This window comes from Pogona vitticeps, chromosome 1 (assembly GCF_051106095.1).
Source record: "Pogona vitticeps strain Pit_001003342236 chromosome 1, PviZW2.1, whole genome shotgun sequence".
NCBI lineage: Eukaryota > Metazoa > Chordata > Lepidosauria > Squamata > Agamidae > Pogona > Pogona vitticeps.
This window is the reverse complement of record NC_135783.1, coordinates 168,986,942-169,008,865: the sequence shown is the minus strand read 5'-3', so window position 1 is coordinate 169,008,865 and position 21,924 is coordinate 168,986,942. Positions and strand designations below refer to the sequence as shown.

At 45.8% G+C, this 21,924-nt stretch overlaps 1 protein-coding gene across 10 annotated transcripts in view; it reads right to left on the bottom strand.

Moving 5' to 3' along the window:
• Positions 1 to 21,924, bottom strand: part of PCNT (pericentrin) — a 315,970-nt gene that overhangs the window by 141,009 nt on the left and 153,037 nt on the right. For all 10 annotated transcript variants that reach the window (XR_013537759.1, XM_078378579.1, XM_072976792.2 and 7 more), the window contains 3 exons: positions 8,872 to 9,039; positions 6,459 to 7,493; positions 3,527 to 4,039 (listed from right to left, as the gene is read on the bottom strand). Coding sequence is in view for 9 of the 10 variants with exons in the window: in XM_078378579.1 (XP_078234705.1) it covers positions 3,527 to 4,039; positions 6,459 to 7,493; positions 8,872 to 9,039 (1,716 nt within the window). In the remaining variant the exon portion in view is untranslated. The remainder of the gene's footprint in view (positions 1 to 3,526; positions 4,040 to 6,458; positions 7,494 to 8,871; positions 9,040 to 21,924) is intronic.

The following is a 21,924-nucleotide window of genomic DNA, read 5'->3' as shown; positions in this document are numbered from 1 at the left end:
CTAGGGCTCTTCTGAAGTTTCCCAAGCCTCAGAAGAGCCCCCAAAGGTGGCGGTTTCTTCCCCTCTGGCCCCCAGGGGAGGCAGGGTCAGTCTCCAAAGAGTCCTAGGGTGTGTTCTAGGACCCTTTGGAGACTCACCCTGCCTCCCTCAGGGGCCAGAGGGGGCAAAATCGCCACCTTCTGGGGCTCTTCTGAGGCTTCCCAAGCCTCAAAAGAGCCCCAGAAGGTGGCGATTTTGCCCCTTCTGGCCCCCGGGGGAGGCAGGGTGAGTCTCCAAGGGGTCCTAGAACACACCCTAGGACCCTTTGGAGACTCACCCTGCCTCCCCCGGGCGACAGAGGGGGCAAAATAGGCAGCTTCCAGGACCTTTTCTGAGCCTTTCCAGGCTCAGAAAAGGTCCTGGAAGCTCCCGATTTTGCCCCCGCTGTCCTCGTGGGGGTGGGGTGGGGGGGAGGGTGGCAAGGGTCCTGGGAGGCTCCCTTGGACCCTTGCCACGTTCCCCCCCCCCATGGGGCCAGGGGGGGTAAATTCGCCAGCTTCTGGGAGTGTTTTGAGGCTTGGGAAGCCTCCAAACACCCCCAGAACCTGGCGATTTTGCCAGTGCTGGCCCCGCGGGGGGTGGGGGGAGGGTGGCAAGGGTCCAAGGGAGGCTCCCTTGGACCCTTGCCACCCTCCCCCCACCCCCCACAGAGCGGGGGGGGTTAAAATCGCCAGCTTCTGAGAGTGTTTGGAGGCTTATCAAGCTTCCAAACACTCCCAGAACCTGGCGATTTCGCCAGGGCTGGCCCCGCGGGGGGGTGGGGGGAGGGTGGCAAGGGTCCTGGAAGGCTCCCTTGGACCCTTGCCACCCTCCACCCACCCCCCCATGGGACCAGGGGGGGTAAAATCGCCAGCTTCTGGGAGTGTTTGGAGGCTTGGGAAGCCTCCAAACACCCCCAGAACCTGGCGATTTTGCCAGTGCTGGCCCCGCGGGGGGTGGGGGGAGGGTGGCAAGGGTCCTGGAAGGCTCCCTTGGACCCTTGCCACCCTCCACCCACCCCCCCATGGGACCAGGGGGGGTAAAATCGCCAGCTTCTGGGAGTGTTTTGAGGCTTGGGAAGCCTCCAAACACCCCCAGAACCTGGCGATTTTGCCAGTGCTGGCCCCGCGGGGGGTGGGGGGAGGGTGGCAAGGGTCCAAGGGAGGCTCCCTTGGACCCTTGCCACCCTCCCCCCACCCCCCCACAGAGCGGGGGGGGGGGGTTAATATCGCCAGCTTCTGAGAGTGTTTGGAGGCTTATCAAGCTTCCAAACACTCCCAGAACCTGGCGATTTCGCCAGGGCTGGCCCCGCGGGGGGGTGGGGGGAGGGTGGCAAGGGTCCTGGAAGGCTCCCTTGGACCCTTGCCACCCTCAACCCACCCCCCCATGGGACCAGGGGGGGTAAAATCGCCAGGTTCTGGGAGTGTTTTGAGGCTTGGGAAGCCTCAAAACACTCCCAGAACCTGGCGATTTTGCCAGTGCTGGCCGGTGCGTGGGTGGGAGGAGCGTCGCAAGGATCTGAGTGAGCTCCCAGGACCCTTGCGACGTTCCCCCCACCTGGAAGCTGGCGATTTCGCCGGTGCTGGCCCCGTGGGGGCGTGGGGGAGCCTCGCAAGGGTCCTGGAAGGCTCACCCGGACCCTTGCGACGCTCCCCCCCACGGGGCCAGCAGCGACGAAATTGCTGCATTCACACCATTAGACGCACTGACTTCCCCACCCACATTTTGGAGGGGGGAAAGTGCGTCTTATGGTGCAAAAAATACGGTACTTAATAAACAGCCCACAGTCCAGTCCCAAAAATGATTAAACTGTGTCCAAATCAACACACTAAAAAGTACATGCATAATAAACTGTCTCTTTAACTCTGGATACAGAACCTGTGGAGTGGGGCAGGGAGAGAAACCCTTTACCCTACATGCAGGAAGCCAATTCTGAGTAAAGCTGTAAGAAGACAGACCGCAAGATGGCAATTATTGTTATGCTTGTTATTCTACAAAGTATTCATAAAAGCACTGCTCAGGAATTCTACATGTTATACTGGCATATTAAGAGTCACAGTCAACTTGCAGGACTGAACATCTAATGCAGCATGGCGTGAAAAGCAGTTACAAATCATGATCTCAAGCATTACCTCTGCCACTGATATGCTGCTCCCAAGCAACTAACCAACTACTCCCAATTCTGAAAATTGATCTATATGAAATCTGGTGAGGGGAGAGGAAAAGGCAAGCCCTGTTTGCCCTGAAGATGAGTGGGAGATTCAAAAGAGGGCCAAGATGAAGCATGAAGCGACATACTAATCCCTTGTAGGAAATAGCTCTGCCCTGTCCTTTGATTCTTGTCCTCTGTGGGCAAAACCCACATTTTCTTTTTGAAGAAGCAGGAACAAGAAAACTGCTTAGTAAGTGGCAGGTGCCTCATGGTCCAGCATTTCAGGTTATTTTCACCAAGCAAGCCTGTTTGAGGAACACTAACTCCACACGTATTCTCCAGTATCTCTGCCCGCTCCAGCAATTTCAGAAGAGAAAATCACTTATTATGCACACTTTTTTGCCCAAACCAAGTTTCCTTCAATTTCTAGTCACAAGGAGGATTTTAAACAATTCCTCCAGTCACTGATTTCCTTGGACAGCAAGGGCCTTAGAACAAAGAAGGAAAGGAGTTTAGAGAACAGCTGCACTTTCTTAACAGCAGTGAAGCATAGTTTTTTCCTTACATTCCTTTGCCCATCTGGTGCAGTGGTTAAACCGCTGTACTGCAGCCAAAACTGTGTTCACGACCTGGGGTTCAATCCCAGGTATCTGGCTCAAGGTTGACTCAGTCTTCTAGCCTTCCAAGGTTGGCAAAATGAGTACCCAGCTCTCGGGGGGGGGGGAATGGGTAGCCTGCATAATTAACTTGTAAACTGCCTCAGATTGCTTGAAGCTTTGTTTTTTTTCCCTTTCACTTTGTAAACAAAGAAGTAGACCTGCATCCCCTCCTATCTCACACAGGTCAGAGTAATTATATGCTTATTATTTGGTCAAAGAGTGCATCTTGGACATTTCAGAACCTAGCCCACTTCAGGAAAGCACATGCACAATAAAGTAAATTTTAGTGTGATCTAGCAGGGCTGTTTTTCTAGCCCAGATACAGTACACTACCCCGTATGAAGATGTTACACTGATCTGACAGTTCAACAGAGTGATCCTACAGCTGAAGCATTATATTACAATATTTCTCACATCAGATCTCTCAAAATATACTTCAGTTCAATCACTTGTATAGCTTAAGGATTATGTACCTGCAAGAAAGCTGGTCACTTACATACTAATTATTAAAAGGGCACTGCAAAGTATCTCAGAATTACATTTACCTTACTGACTGGAGTTCATAATAAAATGGGAAGAGCTGATTACTATGACACAGTAGCTATTATTCTTCACTCATTTAGTTTCCACGGGAACTACAGAGGACACATGACTCAGCAGTAAGCCATTACATGTTACAAAATAAGAAATCACTTACTGAAATATTTTCTTGCACATCACTGTAGTAAGAAACTGAAAAGGTAGGTCCTGGGGTTGTTGAAGACTGGAAAATGAAACTGGCTGCTGTTTCCTCATTGTCATTGCAGTAAGAAGCAGGCCATTCCACACTTCCAAGGATATCACTTGGAACAACTGGGTGCTCAGAACACAGGCTTTCAGAGTCTATGCTGTGCATACTATCAACTTCTGAGAAAGGTGTTACAGCAAGATTTGACCAAAGCTCCATGCTGTTCTCTTTTCTTAAAATCTCAGGTGAGTCCCATGCAGTCCCATCAATTATTATATTTTGAATCTTATCTGACATCTTTTGAATAAACTGTGTGTTTTGGGAAAGTTGATTAAGCTGCCACATTTCTTGACAAACTAATTGTAGGTTTTGCTGTTCTTCAGTTATTTTTTCCTCTTGAATACAAAGCTTACTTTGTAGATGTTTATCCTGAATATTATGATTTTTGCTGGACATCTTCAGATGAGTTATTGTATTTTTCACCTGCAAAATAACACAGACTTCCATTAATCTGCCTAAGCAAGAAACATGAGAAATCCACATAAGAGAAAACAGAGGGGGCTTTTCATTATCTTCCCCCCAGACACACACAGAAAAAAGTCTGTGTAGCTTAAGTACAGAGACTTCAGTAGCTAAGTCTCCATTTTTAGCTACTGAAGGGGTGGGATGATCCACAGGGGACAAAAATCTGTGAAGAGAAGCAAAGTACTTCCCAACACACAGGACTTCTCTGATACCTGCCATTCAGGTAACAGCAACTATACCTCAGACTGGGTCTCTGTGCAAGAGCAGTCAGGTTTTTTTATAAACCTATCTTTCTAAAATAGTTTTCATCACCTTTAGTCTCACAGCCAAATCTGTTCAACAAACTAAGGATATGAAAAAGCTACATTAACAGAATTATTCTGACTTTCTTAAATCCCAACTTGAGTTAATAACATTTAGGTGGACATTTGGGGGAATAAGATGAAACAGAGAATATAAGAAATAAAAACTTCTTTCCTGGGAGGTAAGTACAAGATAGATTCTACTTACTTTGCTTCCTATTTCACAGAAGCAAGCAAAATGAATCTTGCTGTCTACTTATTAAAAGGTTGGCTACTATATCCGAAAGAAATGTGTTGGATCCCTACAATTAGAACAGCAGACTGGAAATGATAGTGTTTTGGAAATAAGAATAGGGTTACCTTACAGTTCCACATAGCTTGTAATGATTAATCTGTCACATAAACCCATCAAATGTTGCTTTTGTGATACATGACAAAAATGCATTCCTTCATCAGGGGCTATCATCAACTGTCTCATTCTCTAGTGGAAAAGTAGGTAGTCCTATGACACCATTCTCAGAGTGTACTCAGTTTCTGATGAGTAAGTAGTGTTCTTAATTTATGTTTTACAATTCAATGTATCATTTATAAATTTTAATGTGTTATAATCTAAGTCATAATGTATAATTATAATTTATAATGTTCACAACTACAGTGGTGCCTCGCAAGACAAATGCCTCGCAGGACAAAAAACTTGCAAGACAAATGGTTTTGGCAATTGGGGGGGGGGGTTTGATGACTCGCAAGACAAATGTTCCTATGGCCATGCTCCGCAAGACAAATGTTTTCCATTTTTTGTTCCTGCCTCATGTTTGCTGATTTTTAAATGTTTTTCTATGTTTAAAGAGTTAAAGTTTTTTTAATTGAAATTTTTTAAATCATCTGCACAATATGTATGGCTTTAAAGAGCACTTAATAAATCCTTTGTAAACCAAATTTGACTTTGTTCTGACTTTTTTTGCCCATAGGAATGCATTAATTAGTGGTCTTAACCGACCAGATAGGCGGGATTTAAATAAAAGAGAAAAAATTCATTAGATTTCAATGCATTCCTATGGGAAAGTGCATTTTGCAAGACAAATTTTTCGCAAGACAACATTAACCGTGGAACGAATTAAATTCGTCTTGCGAGGCACCACTGTATATAATTTGAATACTAAGCCTTTCATAGTTTCTGATAATGTATGCTTCTATTATCATGCCTAATTTATCCAATATAGAAAGGTTTGTTTACTTATTAATCTGGGATGAACATATAAAAATTCATTGTTATATTCACCATACTGTTACAATAGATTCTGGGTCTCATTTGGCTATAACTACTGTGATTCAACGGTGGAATGGAAAAATGGAATGTCAGTTTGCATACGGCACCAAGCCATCCAATATTATCTTCTTTAACTACACATATTCTCTTGATATAAACTAAGGAGCCACTCTTCATACCAGCATAGATCTTCAATAGGACTATGTAATAACCGTTAAACATACTTTTTGGACCAGTAGAGAGCTTTTTCAGCACTTATATTACCTGTCTTGCCATCTTGCCTTTTAAATTTAGTTTTAGTTATTTTGACATTGTCTTCTGTGTATGTGAATTGAGATGTTTAATTCTGGTTTTTTATAATTATTGTGTTTTTGTTTCTTAAATTGTTGTTTGCTTTATCATGCTGTGAACTGCCCAGAGTGGCCTTGGTAGCCAGATGTGCAGTATAGAAGTTAAATAAATAAATCCGAGTAAGCCCGATTCAACACCCATGGGTCTCTGTGTCAGAACTTGGAACTTAAAAGCTTCCAAAGATACAGTTACAGAGATATGGATTGCCTGTGCTATGTACAGACTTTCATTTACCCTAGTCTGTGAGTATAGGAGTGCTAGTTTGTGAAGCCGATGCAATGATGATCAATCCTTCCCCTTTGGGAATGTAGAATACACTACCTCTAAACTGTATATCTGTACACCTGACAGCTACCAAATGACACCCTGCACATCTTAGTTTCTCTTGATAAGTCAAATGATAATGATTATTATCTTGTTTTATTTTTAACCAGTATCTGAGCATTAAAATACATACCAGTTTGTCTCCATAAGAAGGTACAGCAGATATTGATGGTATGTTAATTGCTTTTCTCTCTTCTTTTCCTTCATATTTTTCTTCAAAATGAACAAGGGTGTCATGTTTTAGACCCACCTTATGAAGTTTAGTTTCTTTCTGATTAATATCTTGAGGTGTTTTGATGTAGGATTTCAAGTGTGAGTAAAAGAGATCTCTTTCAGACCTCAATGCTTCTAGTTCTTCCACCTTTTTCTCAATCTGTAACTTCAGTTCTCCAATAGAAAGTTGAAGTTCACTAATCTGTCTCTGATAAAAAGCCTCTTTTTCATGCAGTGTTTGTGTTAAGATGTAGAGTTCATTTTCAAGCTCAACATTTTCTTTTGCATGCTGTACTTCCACTGCTTTCTGTTCTAACACTCTTTGAAGCTGTAGCTCTTTTTCTGAAAGCACTGCCTGTCTGTCCTGCAGACGATCTTCCAGTTCCCGAATATGAGCACTACATATCCTCAGTTCAGTTTGTGTGTATGTTAAACAGCTCTTCAGCAGCTTGTGTTCCTCTTGTAAATCTTCATACTGTAGCTGTAAAGTTGTCAGCTTGGTAAAGTGCTCTGTAGAAGACTGCTGAACATTTTGAAGATTTTGTTCCAGGATTTTTACTTGTGTTTTAAACAGATTATTGTCTTCTTCAAGAAGCTGTTGCAAAGCTTCTTTGCCTGCCATAGCAATTTCTAAGTGATCTTGAAACTGCTTCTTGTTGGGATTAAGTGATGTACAATTTTCCTCACCTCTGTTCACCAGTGATCCTTTCTTTGTTTCATTTAGAAAATTATCTTCTGGCTGCACCACAGAACAACTATTAACAGTGTCTTGTCTGTCATCAGCTTTTTGACACATGGTTGCAAGAAGAACTAACTCTTTTTGAAGTTTCTCAGTTACTCTATTGAGCTGTTTTACTTCTTGTGTTTTATCCCTTAATAATTGTTCCTTGTCACCATGGAGATGCTTTATAATTGATTTTGTGTCCTGAATTTCAAGTACTTTGTTTTCTAGGATCTGAAACACCAATATGCATAAAACTTAATTCTGACAAGAGAAATGTTTTCTTATTTTTAAATTAATGGATAGTAGTTGAACTGTACTTGTATTTCAATGTCTACAAACTGACTTGGCATTTGTTTTTTGGCTAAAAGGTACAAAAATGTTTTTGTTCTATGCAAAGTACTATTTTTTGGTGGGCTCTCCTCCTGTTTTTCATTTTGGGTAAAACAAATAGTTGAGGCCTTTCTATTTACCATCATGCTAAACTGAATTCATGTTGCCTCCAGAATCTGAGTCCCATGAGAAAGACCCATAGCTTTTTGTTTCTTTCATGTGCATGGTCCTGACTTTTACAAGAAACAGAAGAGAAAAAGGAAAACAACCACAGAAACAAGCCACAAAAAACTAACCCTTTCTTAGTCTATGTCATTGAAAACAAACCACCTACAAGAAAAATGATTGTGTTCATTTATTCCCAAAACCTTAGGAAAGAAAATGTAAGCCCACATTGTGCTAAGGAGAGGGCGGAAGATTTCAATAAAGTTTCCCATCGGCCATCTAGAAATCATAGAATAATTGAGTTGGAAGGGCCTATAAGATCTTTAAGTCCAACCCCCTGCTCAATGAAGGAATCTAAATCAAAGCAGATATGACAGATGGTTGTCCAATTTTCTTTTGAATGCCTCCAGCTTTGGGATGCTGACCATGTCCCATGGTAACTGGTTCCATTGTCGTACTACTCTAACACTTATGAAGTTTTTCCTGATATTCAGCCTAAATCTGATTTCCTGTAGCTTGAGCCTATTATTGTGTGTCCTGAACTCTGGAATGATCGAAAACAGATCCTGTTCCTCCTCTGCATGACTACCTTTCAGGTATTTGAAAAGTGCTATCATATCATATCTACCGTCCCTTGCCATCCTTATTGCCCTCTTATGAGTCATTTTTTTAAAAAAACATGGCAACTATTGGGACACAAAGTCAGTTCCTTAAAGCTTAAAGTAACTAATTAATAAAACCATGGTCACTTATGAAATGTATGGTTATTTCTTGTACAGATCAAGTAAAAAATAACATTCATAATAATAATACAGCAATGTCAGTACCAATATTAAAATATGTATGTAGATAAGACAAAGATCAACCCAGACACCAGTTATGCTTTGAGAAACTGCAGTCACGAGGTAGCTGAAGTTGTATTTTTTGAATGAATACATGTAATTATCATTTCACTTGCATCGTAAAAAGTATTTGGAAATCTACACAAAAGCTTGTAATACAGGAAAACTAGTAGAAGCCACCCATTGTCTATTATTTGCACTTTTAAGGAAATCTTTTAACATTAAACATTGGAGTATATAAAATCTCTTTATTAAATATAAAATCTCGTTACCTCATTTCCCTCCATGTTTTCTATAGTATATTCCAGTCTCATAATTTGTTCATTCGGATGATCTGTTTCTTGATTCTTTTCTTCAACCAATGATTTAAGAAATTGCAGAATAACCAGCTCACTTTCACCTGGATTTTGACATTGCATGGCAAGTTTTTCAATGTTTTCCTAATAGATCAAATGCTGGATTAGTCAAACTGATCACTGTAACAAGTATGAACTCAATAATGCTATGAAACAGTTGCCATTTATATCAGTGGAAATATTAGATGCATTAAACATCTTCAAGGCATTGAAAGGAAGAAATAAGCAAGTAAAATGTTGTTCTTTAATCATTTATATTCTTATATTATATATTGCAGACATCCATCGAGTAGGAACTTTCATTCATTCATTCATTCATTCATTCATTCATTCATTCATCCATCCATCCATCCATCCATCCATCCATCCATCCATCCATCCATCCATCCATCCATCCATCCATCCATCCATCCATCCATCCATCCATCCATCCATCCATCCATCCATCCATCCATCCATCCATCCATCCATCCATCCATCTATCTATCTATACCCCGCCCCTCGAGACCATATCTACTCGGGGTGGCTTACAGCATAAAAAATCAATATAAAATATAGATAATCATAAAATAAAATTGGTTTATTAATTAATACAATTAGTTAGAGGAAAGATTACCAAGATGGGATAAAATAGGAAAAAATAAAAGACTCAGCTGACTGGAGGGAAGGCCTGCTTAAATAACCAGGTTTTTAACTGTCTTTTAAAAACACCCAGCGAGGGTGCCAGCCGGATTTCTGTTGCAAGAGCATTCTACAGCTGAGGGGCAACCGCCGAGAAGGCCCGGTTTCTAGTTTTTTCCTTCCGAGCCTCTCTCGGCGTCAGACCCCTCAGCCGTCCCTACTGCCGATGACGGGTGATTCGGGTAGATCTGGGTGGGAGAAGACGATCTGCCAAATATTGAGGTCCCAAACCGTTAAGGGCTTTATAAGTGATCATTAGCACTTTGAAGTCAACATGGAAACGGATGGGCAGCCAGTGCAGAGCAGCCAGTGTGGGGGAGATATGTTGGTGTTTTCTCACCCCACTAAGTAGCCTGGCTGCCGCATTCTGGACCACCTGAAGTTTCCGTATCAGCCTCAAAGGCAGCCCCACGTAGAGTGCATTACAGTGGTCTAATCTCGAGATTACGAGCGCATGTACTAGAGTTGTGAGGGCCCCCCGATCAAGATATGGGCGCAGCTGGGCAATCCGCCATAGACGAAAATAGGCGGAGCGGACCACGGACGCCACCTGGGTTTCCATGGTAAGCGCCGGGTCCAGATGTACCCCCAAGCTGCGAACCTAATTCTTTGCGGCAAGGGTCGTCCCCCCGAAAGAAAGGGAGTTACCTATACCACTGATGGAAGGACCACCCACCCTCAAGACCTCCGTCTTGTCCGGGTTCAGCTTCAACCCATTCGACTGCATCCATTCCAGTACAGTCTCCAGGCAGCGCTGAAGGGACGGAACAGCATCCACTGAGGTAGATGAAGAGGAAATGTAGAGCTGCATGTCGTCAGCGTACTGGCGACACGAAGCTCCACACCCCCTGATGACCCCTCCCAGCAGCCTCATATAGATGTTAAACAGCATTGGAGAGATGATCGACCCCTGTGGAACCCCACAACTGAGGCTCCACGGGGTTGAAACAGTCTCTCCAAGCTGTACTCTCTGGGGCTGGTCCTTCAAGAAGGAACGGAGCCAAGCAAGTGCTAGGCCACCTATTCCTAACTCAGAGAGCCTCCCCAGGAGGATACCGTGGTCAATGGTATCAAAGGCCGCTGAGATGTCAAGGAGGACCAACAAGGATGTATTACCCCTGTCGGCCTCCCTCAACAGGTCATCCATCAGTGCGACCGATGCCGTTTCCGTGCCATAGCGTGGCCTGAAGCCCAACTGGAATGTGTCCAGAGCATTGGTTTCGTCCAAGAGCACCTGGAGCTGATCTGCCACCACCCTCTCAACCACCTTGCTAAGGAAAGAAACGTTGGCGACGGGCCTGTAATTTCCAATGTCATCCGTCGCCAAATGTGGTTTCTTCCTAATGGGTCTAATGAGTGTCTCCTTGAGGGCAAGGGGTACCTTGCCCTCCTGGAGAGACCCATTAATTATTGCTGTGGCCCATTCTGTTGTTACAGGCCTGGCTGCTTTGATTAGCCAGGCCGGGCAAGGGTCAAGAGAAGAGGTGGAGGCCCGACAGCGATCAAGCGCCTTGTCCACCAAATCTGGCGTCACAGGCTGAAAGGAATCGAGAATAACCGGGCAAGGCGGAGCGCTGGACATCTCAGCTCGATCCATTGTATTTAAAACAGGAGAAAGATCACGGCGGATGGCCTCCACTTTTGATTTTAAAAATGCTGCAAATTGGTCAGGTGAGGTGCTAGCGGGAGGCCCTTCACCCAGACCAATTCCGGATAGATCGCGAACTATACGGAAGAGTTCCGCCTGCTGATTAGAAGCATCACTTATCCGGTCAGCAATGTAAGATCTTCTAGCAGCCTTTACCTTGGCCAGGTAACGGTTAGTTGCGATCCTGACAGCGATTTTGTTGCAATCCGTCGGTTTCTTTCTCCACGCGCTCTCTAGCCGTCTCCTTATTCGCTTATTGCTTGTAGATCCTGGGTATACCAGGGACCTGGCCGAGCTCTGCTCCTGAGAGGGCGTTTGGGTGCGATCGTGTCAGCAGCCCTAGTAGCAGCGGAGAACCAGCCGTCCACCAGAGCTTCGACAGGAGCGCCAGACAGTGCTGCTGGGATCCCTCTCATGGTGTCCTGGAATCTCATGGAATCCAGTAACCTTCGAGGGCGGACCATTAAAATAGGTCCCTGCTCCCTGCAGGGGGGGAGCTCCATTGCGAGGGTACATTTTATCAGGTGATGGTCCGACCATGACAAGGGGACTGACACGAGGTCAGCCACCATCGGACCACGCTCACTAACCTCAGTGGAGAATACCAGGTCAAGCATATGGCCGCCCATGTGTGTGGGACCGTTAACATGTTAGGACAAGTTCAAGAAAGCCATGGTTTCCAAGAACTCAAGAGCTGGACCGGATACCTCCGCCTCCACATGGATGTTGAAATCACCCAGGATCAGAAGTCTTGGGGACTCCAACAGTGCCACGGAGATGAAGTGGGAGGTGGCTGGATCGTGGGAAGCACGGTAACCAAGCAAGATCCCAATACCGTCCCTGGTCCCAATACGCACATGAAGGGCCTCCAGACCTGGCTTCACAACCGAGGAGTGCCTTGTAACCTTCAAGGATTTTCTATAAACAATGGCAACTCCCCCCCCGCCCCTCCAGTCTGCCCTGGTGCTGGACTGCATAGCCTGGAGGGCAGGAGAGGGTTAGAGTAACCCCTCCTTCCCCACCCATCCAGGTCTCAGTTATGCACGCCAGGTCTGCATCCTCCTCCAGAATAAGGTCTTGAATAAGCTGGGATTTGTTACTAGATACAGACCTGGCGTTCAACAGCAACAGGTTCAGAGTAGAGGGCCAGCTGGGCTGTCTACCTCGATTTTGGCAGTTGGTCACAGTGTCAGAACAGTGAACAGCCTTCAAACATCTGTTCTCTGTTCTACGTGGGTACCACGTAGCTGTATGAATTCACTCAATTGAATTCAATCTTTGTATAGTTCGATTAACATCCTAGAACTGTGATTTGTTATCTCTGCTCCTTGAACTGTCTTCCCATTGATCTTTCTATCTGGTCTTCATGAAACAGAAAAGATTTCCACTGTAGTTTTCTGATACAAGGGCCCCTTTTCAGTTTAATTTTTGTTGCTGAAGAGCAATATTTTGGAGGATGGGATGCAGGAGAGTGTGCTGCCTTCCAAGGGTCATTGGCCATACACGGTCAAAATGCCTCAATCATTTTAAACACTCAATTGCCAAAACTAAAAAAAAACACGGTCTTTCCAAGCTTGGGAAAGGGGCAATAATTGCCACACACAACTGCCAGGAGAATCCTTGACATTTTCTGTAGCTTCAAACTTGAGAAGGCGGCTAATAATTCCTTTTGCCTACCACAAATCAGCAATATTCTTGCCATGATGAAGAAAATGTGGATGCATATACTAGTGTGACATCGGTGTTTTTTACACGGGGGAAAACTCTAGAAATTCATAGAAAAAGATTTAGAATTACAGTTCAGATTTCATGGCAGTCCCTCCACTCTCTGCCCTGAGGCTTTGGAAAACCTGTATCCACTGAGGAAGGGCAAATATCCACTCCAAAAAATTTATGCCACCATTTTCCAAAAAGACCTTCAGTCAATCTCAGAGAATGCTTCTATTTTGTACATATAATTAGCATTTTAAACTGGTAAGTCATTTTGGGTACCTTGGCAAAAACACAGCATTTAAATACACTAAATAAATCCTGTAGATTGCATTCAAATTACTACAAGACTTCTAATACCTTGATACATTAATTGACTACAGTCTTTCAAGAAGAAATACTGTAAATTGCATCACTCTACAGTTCAGATCACTATGGATTCACGAGGTTCCTCCTTAAAAACAGTATTTTCAGCTGTTCTAAAAACAGTCATACTCCAAGCAGAAACAAATCAATATGGGTGTCAGATTGTTCTCCATAAAAAATTTCACTCAAAATTGTCTCCAGTTCATTTTCCATTTTAACTTACTTTTCTCTCTTTTGTTATAATCTCTTCCTATGCATTTAATTGCTCATTTAGTGCATGATCCCAACTGCCTTCTATAAGTGCTGATAATAAGAGAGTTTTAAAATATATATATATAAGGAAATGGAAGACATAAGAAAAGTTTATATGATAATGGAAGAAGAATGCACTGAATAAAGAAATGGCTTAGATCTCTGATTGTGGAGCCACCTCTTTGAGAGGGGCTGGATTCAATGATCCATAGCGTCCCTTCCAGCTCTGCAATTCAAAGGTTATTATTATTGTTTGTGGGAAACTTCTGCTTAAAGGTTGTAGCTGCATTCTGTTTCAGTTATGTGCATACACTCCTGTCAGGAAGCAGCAGCTGCCAGCAGGCAGGCTAACCCCTTCTTCTGCTCTTTTGCTTAGAGGTAGAACATAAGATCAAAGGGTTATTTTAGCCAATCTTAGTTATTATTAGGTAGTATCTTATCTGTTTCTCCATAACACAGTATGTAATGCTAAGTTAATAAAAGAGCTCTCAGGGCACTGCCAGTAGGCTCTGCTGGCTTGGACATCCACTGTCGACTCCTTTGTTCTTTCTCTAAGGCAATTAGCCTTCCTTTGTTCTGTGATCACCCACAATTGTTATTAAAAGTTAAAATCAAGAATAGTATTACAGATTGAAACAAAATTATAAAAGGAATGGATTTTAAGGATGTATGGAGGGAATAGCATGACAAAGAGAAGATAAATACTTTTTACTCTAATAGATTCAAAAGCTCCTTCAGGATAGATCATATATGTGTGTCAATCAACTTTTCAGTTTTCATGCAGGAAAATCTGAATGTCCTCTATAACAGTGGTCCTCAATCTTTTTCGGTCCACGGACCAGTTGGGGGGGGGGTGTGGGCTCCATGCGAGGACCGGTTGGGGGTGGGGCACCCCTACGCTCATGGGTGGGTGTGTCGCACTTGCGGGGGGGCATGCCGTGCTGGTGCTAAACCTTCCCCCAGCACCCCTCACAGGAGAGCAGTGCCCCTTCCCTGCGCCTCTTTCTCCCCTTCCGCCACTCCTTCCTGGAGTTCTGCGGACAAGCCCAGCCTAGCCCACCTTTCCCACCCAGGAAGAGTTGGCCAGGCAGGAAGCAGCAGGATCACGCGTGCGCTCCCACCTGGCCGCTCGCCCTGGGTGGGGTGGTGCCGAGCCCGGTGGCCAGCCATCGGTGCTTCCTGAGTAGGCTGCCCCACGGCAGCTTCTGCACAGGGAAGGGGCACTGCTCTCCTGTGAGGGGTGCTGGGGGAAGGTTTAGCACCAGCACGGCATGCCCCTCTGTGTGGGGCGGGGGGGTGGAGACCCGTGTCCGTGGCCCAGTTCTAGCAAGCCCACGGACCGGCACCGGGCCGCGGACCGGGGGTTGATGACCCCTGCTCTATAAGGCTCCTGATCAACATGCTCCTTATGAGAGACTTATAGATTTGTGTCATTTACACATCTGACAAAAGAGGCACTGTAAGTATTTGTCTGTGAGGTAAGGTCATTGGGGAAGGAAGCACACTGTTTGAAGGGGCCCATTGGGGCCATAAAATGGCAGGAACAGTCAGAAGAGGGAGATATGACATTGGCACAGTCCCTACTCGTGCTAGAAGAATGATGAACAGATGTCTGCAGGCTGTTCATTGTTCTGAGACTGTGATCAACTGTCAATATTGAGGTAGCCAGACCAGCCATCCCTCCACTCTAAAACTAGTGCTGTTGAATGCCAGGTCTGTATCCAATAAGCTCCAAGTGATTCACAATCTTATTCTGGAGGAGGATGCAGACCTGGCATGCATAACCGAGATGTGGATTGGCAGAGGGGGGGGGTCCTCCCCTGGCTTTCGCCTGTCTGCCCGGTTATGCTGTCCAGCACCAGGATAGACTGGAGGGGTGGCGGGGGGGAGTAGCCATTGTTTATAAATCCATCTTGGAGGTTACTAGGCGCTCCTCGGTGGTAAAGCCGGGTCTAGAGGCACTCCACGTGTCGATTGGGGCCAGGGATGGTACTGGGATTTTGCTGGGTTATCGCGCTCCCCACGACCCAGCCACTTCCCTTCCGGAGCTGGCGGACTTTGTCTCTGCGGCGTTGTTGGGATTCCCGAAGCTTCTCGTCTTGGGTGATATTAATGTGCATGCGGAGGCAGAGACTTCCGGGCCAGCTCTTGAGTTCCTGGAAACCATGGCTTCCTTGAACACGTCCCAACATGTCAACGGCCCCACCCACATGGGTGGTCACATGTTGGACCTGGTCTTTTCCACTAAATGGAGTGATTGTGGTCTGATGGTGACTGACCTTGTGTCGGTCCCCTTGTCATGGTCAAATCGCCACCTAATAAAATGTAACCTCTCAATGGCTCTCCTCCCTCGCAGGGAGCAGGGACCTATTTCTATGTCTGCCCTCGAAGACTACTGGATCCTGTTGGATTCCACAATGCCATGAAAGGAGTTACGGCTGACCTGGCTGGCGCTCCTGTCGAGGTTCTGGTTGACAGCTGCTCTACCACTGCCACTAGGGCTACAGACATGATCGCGCCTAAACACCCTCTCCAGCGCAGAGCTTGGCCTGCGCCCTGGTTTAACCAGGACCTCCGAGTAATGAAGCGGTTTAGGAAAGGATAGAGCGTAGGTGGAGGAAGAACCCGATGGATTATAATTGGATAGCTGTCAGGATCGCAACTAACCGTTACCTGGCCAAGGTAAAGGCTGCTAGAAGATCTTACATTGCTGACCGGATAAGCGATGCTTCTAATCAGCAGGCGGAACTCTTCCGTATAGTTCGCGATCTATCCGGAATTGGTCTGGGTGAAGGGCCTCCCGCTAGCACCTCACCTGACCAATTTGCAGCATTTTTAAAATCAAAAGTGGAGGCCATCCGCCGTGATCTTTCTCTTGTTTTAAATACAATGGATCGAGCTGAGATGTCCAGCGCTCCGCCTTGCCCGGTTATTCTCGATTCCTTTCAGCCTGTGACGCCAGATTTGGTGGACAAGGCGCTTGATCGCTGTCGGGCCTCCACCTCTTCTCTTGACCCTTGCCCGGCCTGGCTAATCAAAGCAGCCAGGCCGATAACAACAGAATGGGCCACAGCAATAATAAATGGGTCTTTCCTTGAGGGCAGGGCCCCACCTGCCCTCAAGGAGACATTCATTAAGCCCATAAGAAAGAAACTTAATATGGCGGCGGACGAAACTGGCAATTATAGGCCTGTCGCCAATGTTTCTTTCATGAGCAAAGTGGTCGAGAGGGTGGTGGCTGACCACCTTCAGGCTCACTTGGATAAAACAGATGCCCTGGATCCGTTTCAGTCGGACTTCAGGCCGCGCCACAGTACAGAGATGGCATTGGTCGCCCTGTATGATGACCTGTTGAGGGAGGCTGACAGGGGTAAAACATCTCTGTTGGTTCTTCTCGACATCTCAGCAGCCTTCGATACCGTCGACCACAGTATCCTCCTGGGGAGGCTCTCTGAGTTGGGAACTGCTGGCTTGGCGTCTGCCTGGCTCCGTTCCTTCTCGGAGAACCGCCCCCAGAGAGTACAACTTGGGGGGAATGTATCGGCCCTGTGGAGTCTCAATTGCAGGGTCTCACAGGGGTTGATTATCTCCCCAATGCTGTTTAACATCTATATGAAACCGCTAGCTGGGTGGGGTCATCAGGGGGTGTGGGGCATCGTGTCATCAATATGCTGATGACACCCAGCTCTACATCTCCTTTTCACCAACCGCAGGTGATGCCGTCCTGTCCCTCCAGCGCTGCCTGGGGACCGTACTGCAATGGATGCAGGAAAATGGGCTGAGGCTGAATCTGGACAAGATGGAAGTTCTGAGGGTGGGTGTCCCCGCAGTTTATTTATTTATTTAATTTATATCCCGCCTATCTAGTCAGCTCAGGACCACTCTAGGCGGCTAACAATACACCAGTGATAAAAATAAACATATATAAACAGCATAAATAAAACCTTACACAGATAGGAAAGTAATTAAGAAAGAAAGGGACATCAAGGATTGTCTGGTGGGAAAGCCTGCCAAAACATCCATGTCTTCAGTTGGTTCTTAAAGATACCCAGCGAGGGAGCTCCACGGATCCCAGGAGGTAGATTATTCCAGAGATGAGGAGCCACCGCCGAGAAGGCCCGATTTCTTATCTTCTCTTTCCGGGCCTCCCTCGGCGTTAGGCTCCTCAGCTTGGCAGCTTGAGCGACTCTCTTGTTCGGGGGGGGTGACCCTGGCTGTGAAGAGTGGGGTTCGCAGCTTGGGGATACATCTGGACCCGACGCTCACCATGGAAACGCAGGTGGCATTGGTAGTCCGCACTGCTTTTTTCCATCTCTGGCGGATAGCCCGGCTACGACCCCATCTTGACACAGGGACGCTCACCACCTTGATACATGCGCTTGTAATCTCAAGATTAGGCCACTGTAACACGCTCTACGTGGGGCTGCCTTTGAGGCTGATACAGAAACTTCAGGTGGTGCAGAATGCGGCGGCCAGACTCCTTAGTGGAGTGAGAAAATACCAGCATATTTCTCCTACTCGGGCCGCACTGCATTGGCTGCCCATTCAGTTCTGCATCGACTTCAAAGTTCTAATGCTTACTTATAAGGCCCTAAACAGTTTAGGACCTTGATATTTGGCGGAACACCTACTCCCACCAAGGTTTACCCGGATCATCCAGGCGAATCAGGAGGTGAGGCTGAGGAGCATGACGCCGAGAGAGGCCTGGAAGGAAAAGACACGAAACCGGGCTTTCTCAGCAGTGGCTCCTCACCTCTGGAACAACCTCCATCCGGTGATTCGCCTGGCCCCTACGCTGGGTATCTTTAAAAACCAATTAAAAACATGGATGTTTATTCAGGCCTTCCCTCCAGTCAATACTTGATTCTTTTTTCTCATTTTTTCTTTCTTTATTTATTTTTACTCTATTTTTTGGGATGTAAACTATCATTCGATGATTTATGTAATTTTGTGTTATTTTATTGCTCGTCTATGTTAGACTGGAAGTTGCCTAGAGTGGTCGTATAGACCAGTGGTTCTTAACATGGGCAATAACGCCCCCCGGGGGCTATTTCATTTTTCAGGGGGCGGTAAAACGAAAAGGGGCACCGTGGGGGCAAAGGAACAGAAGGGGGGTGGTAGGGGGGCACTGGAGCAAGCCAAACCTGTGAAGGCGGCTGTACCATCAGTGCTGGCCGTGGATCCGGTGCCGCCATCAGACGATCCAGCTCTTTCTGCCTGCCACATCTCACCTTTCTCCCTTAGGGGAGCACAGAGTGTGGATTGGGTGGAAGGAAAGGGTCTCTCGGGTTCCCGTCCTCGCCCGGTGAAGCACTGCCTCGCACCCGGGGAGGAGGGAGAGACGAGCCCCGTTTGTCCGTCCTGCCTTCCTGCCCAACTTCCCGCCTGTTGCAAAGGAAGTGGGGAGAAAAATGGGTTGGTTTGGGGTGACGCAGCAGGAATTCTAGGGACAGAGCTGGCTCAGGTCATCCTAGGTGGGTGGGAATTCAGCAGCTTTTCTGGCTTTTCTTGTTGTCCTGTTGTGGCTGGCTGGCTGGCTGTCAGGGGGGAAGAAAGTTCACCTGGCCGACTTTAAGTGGTTTTGAGGGACGTCGGACTTGAGATCTTCCCCCGTCTTCCATGTACATGGGTGTGATGTGCCTCTATGTGTAAATACTCTGGGAGAGAAAGCTCTCAAATTGAACTGAGAGCGCTGAGGGCAAAATCCACAGGGCTGTCATAAAGAGACTTAAGCAAATGTACTGCAGAAAGTCAGCCGCTCCTCTTTCTCCGTGAACCCTGATGATCCGTTCAGTGAAGGTGAAAAGGGCAGCATGTCAGTGGCTTGAGTATAACGGTGTGCTTCAAGAAGGGGGTGGCGAGGGCACTCCACAAGGTTTAGACTGCAACTCCCACAATCCCCTGCCCTTGGCCCACCTTCCCGCCCACTGAAATGGAAGTGCGGAAAGAAACAGGTTGGATTGGGGTGGTGCGCCATCTCTCATTGAGCTATTCAGCAGTTCAGTTGTTTATTGTTCTGTTGGGCACTTGGAAAGTTGCTTTTAAGGTAATTCGTTATGGATGTTGTTGTAACCCTCCTCCCCCAAAGTAATTTGTGTGAGTAAATGTTGCAAAGAGTGTTAGTTACTCATTACTTTCTGACTACTGTAAAACCCTTAGGACTGTGAAGTGATTGGGATAAAACTTGAAAATTCTCAAAATCTTCTGAAAAGATAATGTGAAAATGTTACATTAAACAAGTTTCGTTTGCAGAAGGTTGCTTTGGTCAACAGATTTTTACATTATTCTAACAATGCTCCTTGAAGTTAAAAAAACAATTTTAAACTGCTACAAAGCAATATACAACCCTAATTTGCTTCTCTATTTCCTTAATACAAAGTCTACTATCTACAGAATTTCTCTCTAACTTTGCTCAGCCTTTTCAAAAAAATTATTTTGAGACCAAAGTGGGTTGCTATCTTGAATTTAAAGTTCAGACAGCATCAAATACTCTATTATTCTATGATTCTCTGATTCTTCTGTTACAACTTGTAGCTGAAGTGACAAAATCAATTGCTGGCATATTGTTGCCAACAATGGCAATAATATGCCAGCTGATATATTATTGGTCAGTATGAAGACTGGGTCTTTTGGTGAAACTACAATGGGCCATCAATACATAGTCCTGGCTATGTTTTAATCGGGATATGGCCAGAAGCCATGGAGACATATTGTTTTTAACTGCCATCCTTTAGGCACATTTAAGTGTCAAAGGTAGTTTGAGGAAGATAAAGTGAAGCTTTCATCAAGCTGCATTTTTCGAGCTTTGGAATACACAGGCTTGTGTCCAGCCAGTAAGGATCATCTTGCTGGTGGAAGGAGAAATTGGGCTGCTTCCCTACCCCAATTTTCTTTCTCCTGTGCTGTCCTCATTCCCCATTGCCACCACACCAAGCTCAGTTACCCAACTCACACTTAACAGCAGATCTGAAGTGGTCTGCAAGAGGGAGGGGCATCACTGAAAACTGTCTCCTTCCCTCTTCTGAAAGGGGGCAGTGCCTTCTATCAGTGGAGTGACTTCCACTGGATAAAAACTTCAGCACCCTTTTTTCATTTTCATGTTTTGTGTTTTGCCCATGGGTGATTGATTGATTAGGCATCCTTCAGTCTTGAGAGACTATGGTAATGTGCTCTGTATGGAGGACTTGGAACAGCATCTAGTGTGGCTGAGAAGGCCAATTCTAGAGTGACAATCTCTTCCACACTGAAGACAAATACAGTCTGTCCCCTGTCCAGCTCCCGGATTTTGCTGGTTTCGGGACTGCCTCTTTGCCTCGGCCTGCTGGACAAGGGTCTCTTCAATTTGGGAGAGGCTGTGATGCACCGCCTGCCTCCAGGCTGAATGCTCCGATGTCAGGGTTTCCCATCTGTTGAGGTCCATTCCTAAGGCCTTCAGATCCTGCTTGCAGATATCCTTGTATCGCAACTGGGGTCTCCCTCTGGGGCGATTTCCCTGCACTAATTCTCCATATAGGAGAACTTTTGGAATCCGATGTCAAAGGGATCTGATGCTGAGTCATCAAAAACTATGGTGCCCTTCATTCCCTCATGAAAGGACCTGATGATGTTGAGGAGTCAAGATGGACAAAAGGCCATCCCTGCCAACCAAATCAAAGGCCTTTGTGAGATCTATGAAGGCCACAAAGCGTGGCTGTCGTTGTTCCCTGCATTTCTCCTGCAACTGTCTCAGGGAGAATACCATGTCAGTGGTGGATCTCTTAGCTTGAAATCCACACTGTGATTCTGGATAAAATCTGTCTGCAAGCACCTGGAGTCTCTTCAGCAGAACACAGGCAAGCAGCTTCTCTACAACGCTGAGAAGAGAGATGCCATGGTAGTTATTGCAGTTGCCCCTGTTGCCTTTGTTCTTATATAGTGTGACGATGTTTGCTTCGTTTTTGAATTCTTGTGCTCTGTAAAACATTTTGTGTGTCTCTTTGTATTGTACTTTTTTAACGTGCACTTCAGTTCAATATTATATTTTGGTTTCTTGGTTTTATGGTTTCAATTTTTTTGTTGTGCTCTTCGTGTAAACTTTTTCTGTAGATATATATTTTTTCTTGCTCTGATTTTTGTTGCTTTCCTTCCCTATCAGGCAGTATGTAGACTCTCTCCCTATCCACTCTCTAACTGCTTGGATGAGCGATGTTGCAGACAAACAGCCTCTTCGCTGGCCAACGGTCAACTGAAAGTTCAAATTTCGCACTTTCCTCGCTTCCCCCCCCCGTTCGTATCTTGCAGTTCCGTTTGCAAGTAGAAGCAATATTTTGTGA